The sequence below is a fragment of the Eumetopias jubatus genome, unplaced genomic scaffold, assembly GCF_037043125.1.
Source record: "Eumetopias jubatus isolate StellerSeaLion01/CBP00866 unplaced genomic scaffold, mEumJub1_p1.0 scaffold_10, whole genome shotgun sequence".
In the NCBI taxonomy this organism is placed as follows: Eukaryota; Metazoa; Chordata; class Mammalia; order Carnivora; family Otariidae; genus Eumetopias; species Eumetopias jubatus.
The window spans coordinates 116,088,562-116,106,753 of NW_028274816.1; the positions used below are offsets into that span (position 1 = coordinate 116,088,562).

The following is an 18,192-nucleotide window of genomic DNA, read 5'->3' on the forward strand; positions in this document are numbered from 1 at the left end:
TGTTCTGTAGGGATTAAAATGAATATTCATTTATTGAACTGATTACTGGATCAGTTAGTATTCTTATTGAGTTTTTGAGCAACCCAGTTTTTATTTGGGGCTATTCAGTATTAACAGTTTTTAAATTAGTATAATTGACCTGTTTCTTTTAATTGCTTACATATTTTTCAGTTCTTTCATTTTCAAAGGTGCACCTATGCTTAATTTCAATTACTTGTCTCTTTAAGGTCTCTTTTATTTTTTGGGATCCATTGTTAACTTTAGTCAGGACCCAGATGTGCACTTTAAGTATATTCAGGCAGCTTGCAAGACTGGGCAGATCAAAGAAGTAGAAAGAATCTGCAGAGAAAGCAACTGCTATGATCCTGAGCGAGTCAAGAATTTTCTCAAGGTAAGTGGTTTTGAGTAATGCACTTTCTGGCTGGGTTGAAGATCAGCAGTTTTACACAGGTTTCATCATAGTTTTAAAATATTTGTTTTCCCTGGGGTGCCTGTGTGGCTCGGATGGTTAAGCATCTGCCTTCGGCTCAGGTCATGATCTCCGGGTCTTGGGATCGAGCCCTGCGTCGGGCTCCCTGCTCAGTGGGAAGTCTGCTTCTCCCTCTCCCTCTGCCTCTCTCCCCTACTCATGCGTGTGCTCTCTCTCTGTCTCAAATGAATAAATTAAAAAAAATACTGTTTTTCCTAAATGGGAAATTCTTATCATTCTCAAATTATGTGCTGAATTATTTCTTCGAAACTTAATACTCTGGTTTCCTTTGAAATAAGGAAGGGAATTGGTAAGTGATACTTAAGAACAAACATCTCTTTAAAAGAAGAAAAAAATAGCACTATGTCAAAAGAATTTCCTTCCACTTGAAATTTGGAAGAAAAATTTTGAAAAGTGGTTGGAGATTCTCAATGTCACTTTAGAATTTCAGGAATGCTCCTATTAAAGATTAAGATCAGTTTGCCCTCAGTGTCCTTTTCAGGAGTCTCTATTTATATACAAAGGTTTTGTTATCTAAAGGGCAGGTTTCTCTCTCATCAAATTAGCTTTTCTCTAGAAACTAAATATTAATCGTGTATAATTCACTAAACTGAATGTAAGATCTAACAAAAAACCCCCCTCAGCTTTGCGATACTAGTTATAGAGAACTGCCTGTATTGCAGTGAAGAGTAATGGTTTAAAGAATTTTAGCTCATCAGAACATACCTAAGGGATGTTTACTTAACTTAAGCCTTATTCTCATATCTGGCAGTTACACTATGAGAAAAAATTAAAGCTTTAAAATTGGCAGTTGTCGATAAAAATCAGGTAAACTATAGAACACTTAGATTACCCCTTAAAAATATATGTATTTGTATTTTGCATTTAAATTATATATATGAATATATATATATGAAATGATTCTGGAGACTATATATAAAGTTCTTAAGTATTTTTTGTCTTTTGGAAGAATTTTACCTTGAAACTAAAACCAAAATGATTATTTTGTAATTCAATAGAAAAAATGGGCTTTTCCTGCTCCTATGCTGTATCTAAAATAACATAGATTATCTAAATCTATAGTTTTATTAGCTGTTTGCTCTTTTGAAGAATTACTGGGCTCTAGATTAAACGGTAAACTCTTAGAGGTTTTAATACAATGAGGTACTTAAAGTATAGAAGTTGCCTTATATTTTAGATTAAAAGATAAACCTTTCCTCATAATATGTATAGCTTTATATAATGTCTTGGCCATCATGAATATTCTCAGTAGCCTGGCTAGTACAATATATTGGAACCCAAGTCTTTCTGGTGTCAAAAAGCCCTCCAAATGAGAAAGATTTGATGCTCTGTGCTTGACTAGAGTACCCATGACAACAATTCAGTTCCTCCTTTGAAAATCGGTACTGTTTGCTGTTTTTAAAAATACTACTAGATTCTTAAACTGATTCCTTTTCGGTGTTACTAAGCTCTCGACTGTTGGGCTTCAGTTGTCATTTCTTTAGAATTGGGTTTGTATTTTTGAGTCATTTATATGTAAAATGGGGCTAAATTTAACTATTTTCACTTAATTATGATTTTGAGCTTCAAAAAAAAATCCTCTGGATTTTAGCATTGTGTAACCTTAAGTTGCTTAGCCCCTGAGATCTAATGAGAAGAGGACTCCCCTTCCACATATCACACTGTGAATTAGGTGCAAGTCTGATAGAGTAGGGAAATGAATGTGGATTTTGGGCTTTTAAACCAGTCAGCCCTGGTTTAAATTCTATTTCTGTCATTAGCTATTGTTTGTTCATTCGGTATTTGTTTAGCTGTTACCTCAGGAAAATTGACTAATGTGCCTCAGCCTCAGTTTCTCCAGCCAGAAGCTTTGTTGATCTAGTCAAGTACCTGGTACGCCATAGGTGTTCAGGTGATAACCGTTGTTAATCAGCTGTGTTGGTGGGCCTTAGAAATAAGGTAGAGGCAGCCAACATGTGATCACTTTCTATCAGGCAAGTTTTCTCTTTGGTTTTAAGTTATTTCTGACTTGATGAAGGAATTTTAACTCTAGCCCAAGTTAGAGGTAAACCTTGTGTCTTGTCTTCTGCCTGAGATGAGAGTCTAGTACTTAGATGCTACTATTGTATTCAATCTTTCACCCCAGTAGTAAGAAAGAACATACTGGGCCCTTTATTCACTTTCCTTATTGGCCTGTAGAATGTAGAATGCTACATCTCATCATCACTGTCATTAAACTTCATTTTGGAGATAACTAGGTGTATGAAAATTGACTGGTGTTATATGTAAACTCTGATAAGAAAAATACTCTGATCTTGAACATTTAAGTGCCAATTACATGTTAGCCACCAGAAGTACAAAGATTGGTAGATTATGACTTCTCCTTTGAAGTAGTCCGTGAGCAGGATGAAATGGTCTTACTAGCATCATTTGGCTCATGCATTCACCCTATGAAACTGTAGCTCTCTGTAGAAAGCATGGAACTGTTCTTCAGACCCATGGTCTGCTTTCTGCTGCTACCTTTGATCTTATTTCTTTTACCATTTTTCTCTTCTGGTTGTACTTAAACCAGACTGGCCTGTTTATTATTCCTGGAACTCCCTGAACCCTCTCCTGCCCCAGGACATTTGCTTGTGTCCTTTTCTGCTTTTTTCTTAAATCTTCATGACTAGAATTCCTTACCTTTGTTCAGATTTCTGATGAAATGTCATGAGAAAGGATGTCTCATATTACCCTGAATAAAACCTATCCCTATTCCATCTTCACCTCCCCCACGTCCTGCTTTATTTTTCTTTAAAACACTTAACGTTACACGACATTGCCTTTTCCCGTTAGAAGAGAAGTTCCTTGAGAGACTGCTTTTCCCATTAGAACAGAAGTTCCTTGAGAGAATACTTTGTTCCCTGCTATATCTATATTGCATAAGGACAGTGTCCAGTTTATAGGTACTCAGTAAATACTAGTTAAGTGAATAACTTAATGCTTAAGAAAACCTCTGAACCTGTTTATATAGTTTCAGTTTTGTTCTTAAAATGTTTAACCATAATAGCTAGAGGGTTAACCTTTTTAGTAAATAATTTAAAATATTAATAGCATTACTCCCATGTGTGAAATCATGTGCAAATTTAGACAGTCAAGAAAATACAGTTTTTATCTACTTTTCCAATCTTAAATTTTCTTTAGAAATACAATATAGTTGTCTTTACCAGCAGAAGTCTTAAACACCATGCATGAGAATAGAACACCTGGGTAATCTTACATTACTTCCAAGTGTATTTTCTAAGAGGTAAAATAAAGTATATAATATTTTATGTGTATATTAAAGGGGATAAAGATTAGTGTATTGATGCACTAACTTTCTGATGTTCATTTAGTAGGAAAAACTTGGCCAACTGAAATCTTTTGGATAGGTAGATCCAACATTTTTTCTAGAAATGATTGTAGCTGTTAGTACAGAGTTTCCACGGTGCTAACATGCTTTAGACTTTCCTTAATTGGAAAAATCTGCAGCTGGACTTCCACTTCAGATTTACAGCCATTTTGATTTTTTATTTAGCAATTCTCCTGATTCCCAGAGTTAGTTTGGTGTTCTCTGAACCTTTCATAGGCTAATCTTCAGATTATACATAATTTATAAATAATTGGATGAGTGATATGCACTAAAATTAGGAACCATTTTATTTTAACATTGCAAATAATGTTCTCAGTGGCTGCCATTGGGGAAAGTCCTATCCTGCTTAATTGTACTTCCTTAGTAGACTGACATAGAGGAATCACTTATTGAGAAATGTTTCACTGTGTATAAATGAATTCCTGATGGAAACTGTTGTTTTTTGTGCTGTACCTTATGTCTGTGGAATGTAACAGGACATGTATCAGGTAAATGCCCAGGTACAGGTCTTACCTACCTGTCTGTAACATCTGTGTCAATCTATAAGTAGGATTATAGCTTGGTATTTGTAATGGTAAAAGCGATTGGTAATTTAAAGATGTCTTTTCCTTGTGTGCTTTTTTTTTTTTTTTTTTTTAAACCATCATGCTGCTCCTTGTAGGCTTTATTGTAATAGTGTTAGAGGCTGGCTATATAGATTGGAATTTGGGAGGGGTAAAAAAATCATTAGTTTGAAACAACTAGGAGCCATTTATGCCGTAATTTTCAAATGTGACTGTAGTTCTTAAGTCAACTCCAAACTCACTTGCAATGTTACTATTAATGAAAGTCCTACTGTGATGATTTTATATCCTAAATGCCACTGGTGGCTCACAAATCTTAATTTGTTACTTTTTTTGGTAAAGGGTGTATGTGGAAAGGACTTGGTATTTTGCTTAGTAAAAATTTAGTGGGACTGGGATAGGCACACACCAGCTACTGGGGCATTTCCAAGTTTATGTGGGCCTCTCCCAGCAGTGTAGGAACAGATTGTCGTATTTTACATAGATTAGCTAGCTCACAGAAGGAGAAAACTAAGGCTTCATTTTGTTCTTTTTTCAGGAAGCGAAGCTAACAGATCAATTACCACTTATCATTGTATGTGATCGATTTGACTTTGTCCATGATTTGGTGCTCTATTTATATAGAAATAATCTTCAAAAGTATATAGAGATATATGTACAGAAGGTAAGTGCTACTTAAAAATACCTTATTGTAAATTTTACTTCTCACACTCTGGTAATCTTCATATCCTTTTGAAACTGTACAAAATGGGAGCGGTCTGCTACAGTTCCTGTCAACGTGTACCCGCCCCCACCCCCTGAATCCTTATTTAGATTAGAATTTTACCTTCATGTTAAGCATAAAACAGAACGGAGTGCTGTAGTTGAAGAAGTTGGGTGACCTACATGCTATTTACTTGATAACCCAACCCCTGAGATACCATGTAGATCCATGTAGATATCCATGTAGACAAGCAGTTTTGCTGTAATGGAGGCCTTTTACTTAGTCTTCCATAGACATTCTGTGACTGTAGCTTCTTTGGATGGACTGACTTAATTTAGAGCAATGCTGAGATAAGTAATTAACCAACCCAGACTTCCTCCTAACTTTTTCTGTCTACTTGTAAATTTAGACTCTTGGTTTATTACTGAATTTTAAAATTGAGCTTAAAAGAGGGAAATGAGTTTAATTTTTTAAACTCCTTTTTACTTTGCTTATTAATAACATAATGGCATTTTTTTTTTTAACCATAGGTGAATCCAAGTCGACTTCCTGTGGTTATTGGAGGATTGCTTGATGTTGATTGCTCTGAAGATGTCATTAAAAACTTGATTCTTGTTGTAAGAGGTCAATTCTCTACTGATGAGCTTGTTGCTGAGGTTGAAAAAAGAAACAGGTGTAGTACCATTTTAACCTACACAAATGGGAGAAATTAGTAGTCTCTCAGCATGCTAATGGATAAAAAATATGGACTGCCATTTGCCTAAAAGCTATTCAATAAAACATGGATCATAATTCCCTGGGGACACCTAATTTAGAAGTGATAAGCTAGCTATAGTGCTGAAAAAAAATCTGTTTTCTAAAACATTACAATTTTGTCAGACATTATTTACATGTTTATAATTACAGCTATGTGGGTTGACTGTATGTTTTTAATGTAAACTCTGTAAAAAACCTGTTTTTAGTTAGGTACGACACCACTGTTTCAGTAGCTAATTCTTCTCTAATTTATGTCAAGTATAATGAGAGAAAAGAATTCCCTGTGTAACTGTGGGTTAAACTGATTTTTAATTTGAACCTTAATGTGATAATATGAATTCTGAATTTCCAGTAGAGGAGAATATATTATAAGTGTTTCTAATATTTATTATACCATGAAGTCTTTTTTTAGCTGGGACATTTTGATGAACTAGTGTGTTTAGAAAGTGTTGATGTAGTAAATGAGGTTGGTAGATTGGTCTGACAGTGGGGAAGTTACTCTGACTATGAAGAGATAACAAGAAAACCTGTGGGGTTTAATTTTAACCTGAGTTGGCATAGGTATTCTAGAAATGGTATTTGTAGAATTTGTATTTGAATATTTCAAACAAAAGTTCTGTATTCAAGGACAGTGGAGATACAGAATATAATACTGATTTTTAAAAGCTTGAGCCTAGTTTGAAATTATAGGTTCTAACAATTTAACATTAGGAAGAGGTTTCAGTTGAGTCTTAAATCTAATACCTGAAAACAGTCTTGTTTGTTTGTATATTCCAGGCAAATAGCCAGATAGTTGTAGTTAGACAATTTGGTCTTTAAGTTACAAATTATATTGTGATAAACTAGATTCACATCTGAGTCACTAGTCTAGAAGTGCCTTAGCTAATGTTTATTTTTTTCATTTGCCATGGCACATCTGCTTGGGTTGCACTTGTTTATAGGATCATGATTTTTTTTTGCCTTAATACAAATTTGTGTCTTTACCCTAGTGGGAGTGTGTTGTAGCCAAAATATGACCTACTGTTTTTCCTTTGGGTGCTTTTGTTTTTTATTTTAACGTTTGTTTATTTAAGTAATCTTCTTACCCACCTTGGTGCTTGAACTTATGACCCTGAGATCCAGAGTTGCATGTTCCACCAACTGAGCCAGCCAGGAGCCCCCTCTAGGTGCTTTTAAACACTTCAGCCGTGGTCAAAAGGACCATTGAAACAAGCTATAGCTTAGTGAAACCATGATCCTTGGTGGAGTGATCGTATGACTTCTAGAATTACTAAGCCCAGAGCTTCTAAAGCCACTGGATTTTGTTCACATTGTGTATTTAGGGTATCGCCCCCTTTGGCTGTAGGCAATGTCTGTTAATTGTGTTAAAATTGTAAGGAACCTTAGATAATCTGGCCTATTTTCTCATGACATTCCCATCTTACTTCCAAAAAAATTTTATCTGAAGTCTGGATATTTTGTCCAGTATAAAAAAAGAACAGTATGAATCTATAATCTCTTTTCTCTGTTTCCTATCTAAATAACGTAGCACATAGGACTGGGAGATTCTAAAGAGAGTCTTCTATACCTTTTGTGTAATCATTTAGGCAAATCATTTAGCCATCTCTGAATCTTAATTTCCCAATTTGTAATAGAATTGTTGAGAATTCAAAATTATTTATGGGAAAGCATATTATATACCATTAAGGTACTTCTGTAGTTAGCATTGTCATGAGTTGTGTGTGTTTTTTTTAATAATATATCGTGTGGCTTTGTGTTGTTTTGTGTGTATATGTGGTTTTTTGTGTTTTGTTTTTAATACTAGGTTGAAACTGCTTCTGCCTTGGCTAGAGGCCAGAATTCATGAGGGCTGTGAGGAGCCTGCTACTCACAACGCATTAGCCAAAATCTACATAGACAGTAATAACAACCCAGAGAGATTTCTTCGTGAAAATCCTTATTATGACAGTCGAGTTGTTGGAAAGTATTGTGAGAAGAGAGATCCACATCTGGCCTGTGTTGCTTATGAACGTGGCCAGTGTGATCTGGAACTTATTAATGTGAGTACTACTAGCTAAATGTGTACAGAGAGAAGGCTGCATTTTTAAAATCCTGCTGTATAATGTTAGATTAGTGAATTTTGAGTTTCACAGTGGCTTTACATAATACAGAGCATTCCTTATAGATGTGTGCTTTTAAAAAAAAAAAAAACTTTTATCTGCCACTAACTGAATTTAAAGTGGTCAAAATAGTAAATTAAGTCTATATTCACCTGTTAACATTTTAACCCCAGTAGTTTTATCACTTTTGTTCTCATACACTCTCATACATAAACACACGTATACACCATACATACATATATATGTATATATGTACATATGAGAATAAGTTGCATACCTCTTCAGTGTGTATTTCCTAAGACTAAGGATACTCTGTTTTCATAACCACACTGTAGATACCAACTTCAGTCATCTTGACACTGACAGAATAATTTTAAAATCTTCTAATTTTGTCATTGCCCCAGTAATGTCCTTTATAGCATTTTTTCCTTTTAGTCTAGGATTACATACTGAATTTTAATAAAAACTTGGTTATGACCTATTCAAGTTTATATGTAAAAGTGATGGATTTAAAAAAAAACAATAAACAGGGTATATATCATAGGAAATAACCTTTAAAAAAGTTAGTCTATAAAAAGTCTTTACTTTTTATCTTGAAACTAACCTAATTGATCTTATTTAGGTTTGCAATGAGAATTCCCTCTTCAAAAGTCTTTCCCGCTATTTGGTACGCCGAAAGGATCCAGAATTATGGGGTAGTGTACTGCTGGAAAGCAATCCTTACAGGAGACCCCTAATTGACCAGGTAAAATTGGCAAATGTGGTTAAGGCTCATCTTTTTAACTATGAATAAAACGTTTCCCGTCATCATATCCATATCATATTTAACTATGAGAGAACGCAGTAAAAAGTGTAGAAGAAAATAAAATTATACTAAAATACATAATATATTGCACACACATAAATTGAAAACATTTTTTTAAAACCCTAAAAATTGAAGGTTGTTATAATGGTTCTTAAATTCTCCCGGTAGAAGTACAAATATGGAAAAGAATACATTGAAGGTTATTAATTTTTTGTTCCTCTCCTAGGAAGCATTTTTTCTTTAAATTTTTTTATTATGTTAATCATCATACATTACATCATTAGTTTTTGATGTGGTGTTCCGTGATTCATTGTTTGTGCATAACACCCAGTGCTCCACGCAGAACATGCCCTCTTTAATACCCATCACCAGGCTAACCCATCCCCCACCCCCCTCCCCTCTAGAACCCTCAGTTTGTTTTTCAGAGTCCATCGTCTCATGGTTCGTCTCCCCCTCCGATTTCCCCCCCTTCATCCTTCCCCTCCTGCCATCTTTTTTTTTTCTTAACATATAATGTATTATTTGTTTCAGAGGTACAGGTCTGTGATTCAATCTTGCACAATTCACAGCGCTCACCATAGCACATACCCTCCCCAATGTCTATCACCCAGCCACCCCATCCCTCCCACCCCACCCCCACTCCAGCAACCCTCAGTTTGTTTCCTGAGATTAAGAATTCCTCATATCAGTGAGGTCATATGATACATGTCTTTCTCTGATTGACTTATTTCACTCAGCATAACACCCTCCAGTTCCATCCACGTCGTTGCAAATGGGAAGATCTCATTCCTTTTGATGGCTGCATAATATCTAGGAAGCATTTCTAAGGAAAGTTTTCATTTTAGATACAAAGCTTCTTGGAGGGGTGCCTGGGTGGCTCAGTCGTCAAGCGTCTGCCTTCGGCTCAGGTCTTGATCCCAGGGTTCTGGGATCAAGCCCCGCATCAGGCTCCCTGCTCAGCGAGAAACCTGCTTCTCCATCTCCCACTCCCCCTGCTTGTGTTCCCTCTCTCGCTGTGTGTCTCTCTCTCTCTCTCTCTCTCTCTCTCTCTCTCTCTCTCTCTCTCTCTCTCTCTCTCTCTCTCTCCCCCTCCCCCTCTCCCCCCCTCTCTGTCAAGTAAATAAATAAACCTTAAAAAAAAAAAAAATCTTCCTGGAAAAAATATTTATTGAAGCACCTGAGAGCCATACAATTAGCCGAAAATAGAGGAATTACTGAGTCCCCTGTTGCCACATCTATGTAGTTGAATTCATATTTACCCCATGAACGTGATGATGAGGAGTGGTTATTATGCATAATATTTTAATCAAGAAAAAAATTATATAATTAGGATGGAAGTACACATGTGGGTATATGTGGATTTGTGTAGAAAAACCATTGTGTGGTGAATTTAAAGGTATTTCTCCTCCATGTTTTCTACTGAGATGCCAGCTTATTCTTAATAGATAATGTCTTCATAATCACCTTGATTTTCAGTACTTAACTCCCTATATATATATATTTGTCTATATACTCTGCAGGTTGTACAGACAGCTTTGTCTGAGACTCAGGACCCTGAAGAAGTGTCAGTAACTGTCAAGGCTTTTATGACTGCAGACCTTCCTAATGAACTCATTGAACTGCTGGAGAAAATTGTCCTTGATAATTCTGTATTCAGTGAACACAGGTATGTTATAAGAAGGGCCCATTGGCTATTTATATTCAGTCTTAAATTAGGGCCTATCAGTTTTGAGAAGGAACAATCAGAGACAAAGATTAGAAAATGTTGTTTGAATTCTGACTCTTCTAATACCCTCCTCTTCTCACCTTGCCTTTGAGACAAAAAAACTCTTCATAGCCACAGGGTTTAATCTTTATGACTAATAAACTTTTGAAATAATGCAAATTTTTTTTTTCTTAAAAGGAATCTGCAAAACCTCCTCATCCTCACTGCAATCAAGGCTGACCGTACACGTGTTATGGAGTATATTAATCGCCTGGATAATTATGATGCCCCAGATATTGCCAATATCGCCATCTGCAATGAGTTGTTTGAAGAAGCATTTGCCATTTTCCGAAAATTTGATGTCAATACTTCAGCAGTTCAGGTAGATCTTCAGATTGCCTGAGTTGATTTAATATATGCATTGTGCTGTTAGGCCCAGCATAATTGATTGCTTTGGCAATAGAAAAGCAATAAAATCCTAACTGTTTAAATGTAATTGCTATGTGGCACGATTCATTCTGCTATAACCCAGATTCAAAAATTGGTTGTCTAGGTCTTGATTGAACATATTGGAAATTTGGATCGGGCATATGAGTTTGCTGAACGCTGCAATGAACCTGCAGTCTGGAGTCAGCTTGCAAAAGCCCAGTTGCAGAAAGGAATGGTGAAAGAAGCCATTGATTCTTATATCAAAGCAGATGATCCTTCATCCTACATGGAGGTTGTTCAGGCTGCCAACACTAGTGGTATGACTTCTTACTTTTATGTGTTTGTGACCTCAGAAAATGTACCTAAGCTATGATTAAACTAAGCATTAAAATTCTGGTCTATTCTGAATTTATGTGGGAGTGAAATAACTACGTGGTTACTTGTTGAAAACATTTAGCACTCCATCTGTCCACATATAGGGGGGCTGCATTTTGTGAACTTACAAAGGTCCATAGGGAAGATTAATTTTCTATTTTGAAATCTCGTAAAATTCTTTTTAAGATTTTATTTGAGAGAGAGAGCGAGAGGGAGCGCAAGCGGGGAGTGGGGGGAAGGAGAAGCGGGCTCCCTGCTGAGCAGGGAGCCCAATGCAGAACTTGATCCCAGAACCCTGGGATCATGACTTGAGCCAAAGGCAGATGCTTAACTGACTGAGCCACCCATACACCCGTGAAATCTCATAAAATTCTGAACGAGTTCTAATCTTACAACTTTAAGGGAAAGGGGAATTCAGCTATTCATTTGGTCGGTGATGATACAGAAATGTAATAGAAATTTTGCCATTTTAGATACATTTCTTCATTTACATTTGTTACTGTCTATATTGTTTCCTTAGAAAGGAAATTAACAATTCTCATTTACTTGAGTGAAAAGGTGAATGTTAGGATGTTAGTGTTTGGATTTATTTTCTTCTTTATAACTAGGAAACTGGGAAGAACTAGTGAAGTACTTGCAGATGGCCCGTAAGAAGGCTCGTGAGTCCTATGTGGAGACAGAATTGATATTTGCCCTGGCTAAAACAAACCGCCTTGCAGAGTTAGAAGAGTTCATCAATGGGCCAAATAATGCTCATATCCAACAAGTGGGTTTCCTCTTTGGATTTTTTTTCAGAGTGTAAAAATAAACTGTTAAGCAACTTTTTAAATAGTATCTAACCTATCACAACTGATGATTTCCAAGAAAAAATGTTTCTCAGTATTAAATTGAGTTGTGACTTTGGAAAGAGGATTGAGTTTACACTTACTGAAAATGGATTGTGTTTGTTTCAGGTTGGTGACCGTTGTTATGATGAGAAGATGTATGATGCTGCTAAATTATTGTACAATAATGTTTCCAATTTTGGACGCTTGGCATCTACCCTGGTTCACCTGGGTGAATATCAGGCAGCTGTTGATGGAGCTAGGAAAGCTAACAGTACTCGAACATGGAAAGAGGTAATCTCAACACCAGTTTGAGTGAAGAATTAAGATTCTTAGAAATCTCTTTAAACTGATTAATTGAATTAACCAGCCATGTTTATATTTGAGTTTACGTAATTGAAATTTTTGTGATAGGTCTGCTTCGCCTGTGTAGATGGCAAGGAGTTCCGTCTTGCTCAGATGTGTGGGCTTCATATAGTAGTACATGCAGATGAATTGGAGGAACTTATCAACTACTATCAGGTAATGAACAGGACTCTCTTATTAATTGAGAGCTATTGCCACAGATAGTCTTATCTTTAATTGTGTATTTCCCTTATTTAGGATCGAGGATACTTTGAAGAACTGATAACCATGTTGGAAGCAGCATTGGGACTTGAGAGAGCTCATATGGGAATGTTTACCGAATTGGCTATTCTATATTCTAAATTTAAGCCACAGAAAATGAGGGAGCACCTGGAGCTGTTCTGGTCCAGAGTGAATATTCCTAAGGTAACCCAACCTTTTAACATTGTGAGGTGGCTCTATAGCTGTAACTAAAACTTTAAAATATCTTTCCTTTTTTAGGCTTTTTGCTAGAATTACAGACTCCTATCTAAAGCAATTCAGTCTTTCTTACATAGGTGCTTAGAGCTGCAGAACAAGCTCATCTTTGGGCAGAATTGGTGTTTTTATATGACAAGTATGAAGAATATGACAATGCCATAATTACTATGATGAATCATCCAACTGATGCATGGAAAGAAGGGCAATTCAAAGATATCATCACCAAGGTGTGTGGTCTGCTTCAGAAGATAGAAGCTTCGAAAGGAGAGAGCTCATTAGGAAATAACTCTTAACTTACATATGGATTTTTCCCAATTTTAGGTTGCCAATGTAGAACTATACTACAGAGCAATACAGTTCTACTTAGAATTCAAGCCTCTGTTGTTAAATGATTTGCTGATGGTGCTGTCTCCACGGTTGGATCATACTCGTGCAGTAAATTATTTCAGCAAGGTAATTTTAAAAACTTCAGAACCTCGGGGCCGTGGCGTAGTTGGTTAAACGGTTGCCTTCGGCTTTGATCGTGATTCCAGGTTCCTGGGATTGAGCTCCACATCGGCCTCCCTGCTCAGTGGGGAGCCTGCTTCTCCCTCTCCCTCTGCTGCTCCCCCTGCTTGTGCACTCTCTCTTTCTGTCAAATAAATAAATCTTAAAAAACAACAACAACAACAAAAAAACCCTTCAGAATCTCATAGCAAGGAACTAAGACAGATTTCAGTAACTTTCTTTGAACTTTAAGGATATGCTATGTTTGTAACAAAACTCTTTATTTTAAAGGTTAAACAGCTACCACTGGTGAAACCGTATTTGCGTTCAGTTCAAAACCACAATAACAAATCTGTGAATGAATCACTGAACAACCTCTTCATTACAGAAGAAGATTATCAGGTAAAACCTTTTAGTTTTTGCATCTCAAAACTCAAGTTAGGATTGAGTCATTGAGTTGATATGTTTTGGGGTACAAAAGCCCATTATCCCTTAGGTTGTAAGCAGGAGGTACTTAGATGCCTAGGATCTGAATTTAGTTATGTTTTCAGGGTTGATAAATCTGAATTTTAATTGCCAAGTTTGCAGAATTTTGCTTAGATCATGTCTTAGTTAATGCTTTAGAAAAATATTGTGGTTATACTTTGTCTCTAAGCATCTAGATTTTAGGTGAGGTTCAAAAGTCTTTGATCTTTTAACTAGTCTGTAAAACTTACTTGGTATTAAGTGTATTTATTCACTGCTTTTCTGGCTCAATAGCATATTAGTATCTGTCTCTTAATAAACTTTGCCTTGTGAAGAATTTTGCAAACACAAAATTAGAGTTAAGGTTAAGCCAGTTGCCTTTTTTCTTTCTCTTACTGTCAACATGATGGGTTCAGATCTCATGCTGATCTGTTATTACTAAATACCATGTTTACTTGGATCAGGAGTTTCTCTAAAGCATAAGATCTTATCCTCCAAATTAAAATCCTCCCATTTTCATAACTATGCAAGTTAGTTCTTGATACTGAAAACCATGGAGAAAATTGTACCTTTAGAAATTTTATAGTACCTTTGAGGACTTTATTGTTACATAGTCAAATTGAAGAACCTCAATACTTGTTCAGCTTGCAACTTTCTGGCTCGATGCTTGAATCTAGGCTATTGTATTATAAGACTCATTGATCAAGTTGTATTTTATACATACACATCATATAGCATGTCGGTCAAGTCATATACAGTAATGACGTTTTGATAAAAAATGATGGAACAAATTTTAAACTAAAACTGATTTGGCATTGGATTTTTTTTTAAGGCTCTGCGAACATCAATAGATGCTTACGACAACTTTGACAATATCTCACTTGCTCAGCGTTTGGAAAAACATGAACTCATTGAGTTCAGAAGAATTGCTGCTTATCTCTTCAAAGGCAACAATCGCTGGAAACAGAGTGTAGAGCTGTGCAAGAAAGATAGCCTGTACAAGGTGGATAAAGTTGGTGGGGGCAGGCCTATTAAATCAAGTACTAGATCTGTCTGACCCTAAAAATGTATATCTGAAGTGATTATGGTCTATACAAGTATTAGTATATGAGAATTGCCTGTAAGCTCCCACTTGAGGGGGATGGTAATTAAGTCACTTTCTTGATTCTAGGGGTCATCTTCTGTTTATTTCAAAACCTCTGTTTAAAAAAAAAAGTTACCCTGTCATCTTTTCTTTCAGCAAATTTCAGTTTAAATGATGTGACGGTGATGTTTTTCTCACCCATTGTATTACTCGTTTTGCCAGTTTAGTATATTTGAGTTTAATGTTTGACCTTCATCCTTTCCTTTGAATAGGATGCAATGCAGTATGCCTCTGAATCTAAAGATACTGAGTTGGCTGAAGAACTCCTACAGTGGTTTTTGCAGGAAGAAAAAAGAGAGTGCTTTGGAGCTTGTCTTTTTACCTGTTATGATCTTTTAAGGCCAGATGTTGTCCTGGAAACTGCATGGAGGCACAATATCATGGATTTTGCCATGCCCTATTTCATCCAGGTCATGAAGGAATACTTGACAAAGGTAATGGTGCCTCTGGGTGTATTCAGAACTACTTATCTTTAGGATATATAAAATTCCACATGCAGCAGATTTATTTTTCCAAATGTTTTTTCTCTAGTAGAAGTGTAAGTCATTTGGTTGTCATAAAATATTTTTGTTCTCCAGAAATTTGTAGTGTCTGACAGAGGACATTGAACAGAAAGGGAATTCAAACATAACTTGTCAGAATGTTTACCCTCCCATGTATTTCTGAGGGTAAATAGTGTTATGCCTATGTTGTATGTTTGGGTTTCTTTTAATCCTCTACTAAAAAGATTTTTTTTTGCCCAAAATAACATCTTCCTCAAATCCGTTCTTATAACTCAGATATCCATAACTTAGTAGTATAGATTCCCTTTTATTTGGTTGCTTCTTGACTTTAATATGTCTGCCTGTTTCTTCTGGGGAAGCAAAATCTATATTCTTTATAACATCCCATTTATCTTTTCAATATTTTGGTAGCTTAACCCCTAATTTAAAAATGTCATAGCAGGTTAATAATTAACAACATATTACCTCAAAATGCATTAAACAAGCTGTGGGTATAATCATCTTACAAAATTCACTTAATCTTAGTGTCCCTTTTTGGTGTCATAATATTTTTTTTACTCCCTTGATCCTCAACAGTTACTAGCTCTTTTACTGTAGAACATTTTTTTAAAATGGTCCTAAAGGATCCATTTGTTAAAGCAAAACATGCTTATTAAAATCAGTTTCACATCTGATCTCTTCAGCATGCCTGAGTAAAGGGGGGGAAAAAGGTACTACTAATAGCCCCCAGTATGAATATTTCCTTAGGCTGCCATCTAAGTAGATACCATTGTGTTCAGTTATAACTTTTTAAGAATTAACATTTTCGGTATAAAAACGGCTTGAAGTCCGGTGTAAGAAAATGGTTGCCTTATATTAGCCATAGATGAGAATAGCTTCTTTTCATATGCATAATGCCAACTTAAGAGACCTGGCTCTAAGCTGCTGTTAACCGAAATGCTGTAAGTTTTACTAGCGATAAGCTGCTTTCTATCACACTGACTCTAGCATAAATTCTTCTGCAATAAGCTCTGAAGTTTAAAAAAAATTCTAAATTTTGCTTCCAGTATGCCCTTTATTTTCACTTCTCTCATGCCTTTTTTTGTGGTTAGATGTTGCTCCCCTAAATCTTTGTTGCTGATTCTACCTTTTTATGCTCAATATGGAATTTGATTTTTTTCTAAGCTGCACCTTCTGAATTCCTTTGCAGGTTGATGCAATAAAGGAAAAGGTGAAAGTTGATTCTTTTCCATCTTTAAGTCTGGAGGACTAAGTCTAAGGAATTTGCATGATTTTTTCCCCTTCCTTTTCTACACTGCTGCTGCTGCTTTTTCCCCCCCAATAAATTTTCACTAAAGCCTCTGCAAGTCCCTTGAAACATAACTATAATAGAGCTGTAGGACATTAGTAGATGTTTGCTACTAATCTGCTAATAGGCTTTAGGAAGGGAAGGAGGCTAATCAGTAGTTGGTTCACAGTCTCTCTTAAATATATTATTAAAAACCGAGCATGGTGAGTTTCCATATTAATTCCAAAGTTTCAGGAAATTTCTCTTCCCTGTCAGGGTATCTGGACCATAATAGGATTTTCATAATACTCTAAAGAAATTTAAGCAGCCTCTGGTTTTATTTTGTGAGCTTGCCTGACAGTTGTTGAATTTATGTATGTATATATATGCCCTAAAAGGCTTTTTGGGGTTTTTTTTTTTTGGTATTGAAGGACTGTGATCCAGTTTCTGATCTCTTGATTCTTACTAATTTTTTGCTGAAAGTAGGTACAAGAGATACTAGCTGCTTCCGAAGAGACTTTCCTCATGTTTCTCCAGGTGTCCAGTTCTTATGGTGCTAGTCCATTTTCAAGAAGAATCAAAACTTTTTTGATCATGAGAGTAGCTTGCTATAATTGTTGCTAAGCAACATGGAGTATTTCTGTATATAACAAAGCAATATTAACTTCTTCCTGTAATTAGGCACCTTTTGGTTGCTGCTTCCTTCATTGGCTTGTCTCCATCCCAGTATAAGAAACAAACTTATGTTTGGTATCAGATTGTTGTAATAAAAGGGTGGGAAGGTAAAGGAAAGTTGAAACAAATTTGAAAGAATTTGGGTGGGGGACAATGCCTTGGGATTATGTTGAACCAAACTGGAATCACCATTGGAACTTAGGGCAAACCTGAGTAAAATGCATTGTGTGTGAGGCCCTTCAGCAGCTAGTAAGCAAGGCAGTTAGAAAGCGTGTGTGTGAAAAACAGGTAATTGAACTGCAGTGTTATGCATTGTTTTAAATCAAGCATGTACAACAGTCATTGCAATTACATCATACTACTTTTGAAACTCTTAAAGCATTGCTGTGGGCTGTGTGTGTTTCTTGAGAGCCTGTATAGCAACAATCATCTTCAGATCTCACTTCTTGCTTCAGTACTTTTGCCTTTTTTTCATGCACACATACACCAAAATAACTGACTGCATGTTAACTTTTCCTCTGCAGCATATTGCAGTCTTTGTGGAAAAGCCTTTTACATTATAGTGAATTTTTAATAGTACAGATGGAACTGAACTCAGTGACATGCTTACCTCTAATTTTTCTTTTTAAATCCAAGGATCAGAAACTTTTGTTACAGCTCTTAACAAAAGCTTGTGTTCATAAAAGCCTTCCCTGCTTTTTTTTTGTT

The 18,192-nt window shown here is 35.9% G+C and overlaps 1 protein-coding gene across 1 annotated transcript in view; it reads left to right on the top strand.

Annotated features, from left to right (window-relative positions):
- Nucleotides 1-18,192, top strand: part of CLTC (clathrin heavy chain) — a 60,201-nt gene that overhangs the window by 36,891 nt on the left and 5,118 nt on the right. The window contains exons 14-30 of the mRNA XM_028109036.2: nt 228-391; nt 4,962-5,087; nt 5,657-5,799; nt 7,687-7,921; nt 8,604-8,726; nt 10,307-10,452; nt 10,690-10,873; nt 11,045-11,237; nt 11,904-12,061; nt 12,249-12,413; nt 12,534-12,641; nt 12,723-12,890; nt 13,022-13,171; nt 13,266-13,397; nt 13,722-13,832; nt 14,728-14,898; nt 15,252-15,473. Coding sequence (XP_027964837.1) covers nt 228-391; nt 4,962-5,087; nt 5,657-5,799; nt 7,687-7,921; nt 8,604-8,726; nt 10,307-10,452; nt 10,690-10,873; nt 11,045-11,237; nt 11,904-12,061; nt 12,249-12,413; nt 12,534-12,641; nt 12,723-12,890; nt 13,022-13,171; nt 13,266-13,397; nt 13,722-13,832; nt 14,728-14,898; nt 15,252-15,473 — 2,699 coding nt within the window. The remainder of the gene's footprint in view (nt 1-227; nt 392-4,961; nt 5,088-5,656; nt 5,800-7,686; nt 7,922-8,603; nt 8,727-10,306; nt 10,453-10,689; nt 10,874-11,044; nt 11,238-11,903; nt 12,062-12,248; nt 12,414-12,533; nt 12,642-12,722; nt 12,891-13,021; nt 13,172-13,265; nt 13,398-13,721; nt 13,833-14,727; nt 14,899-15,251; nt 15,474-18,192) is intronic.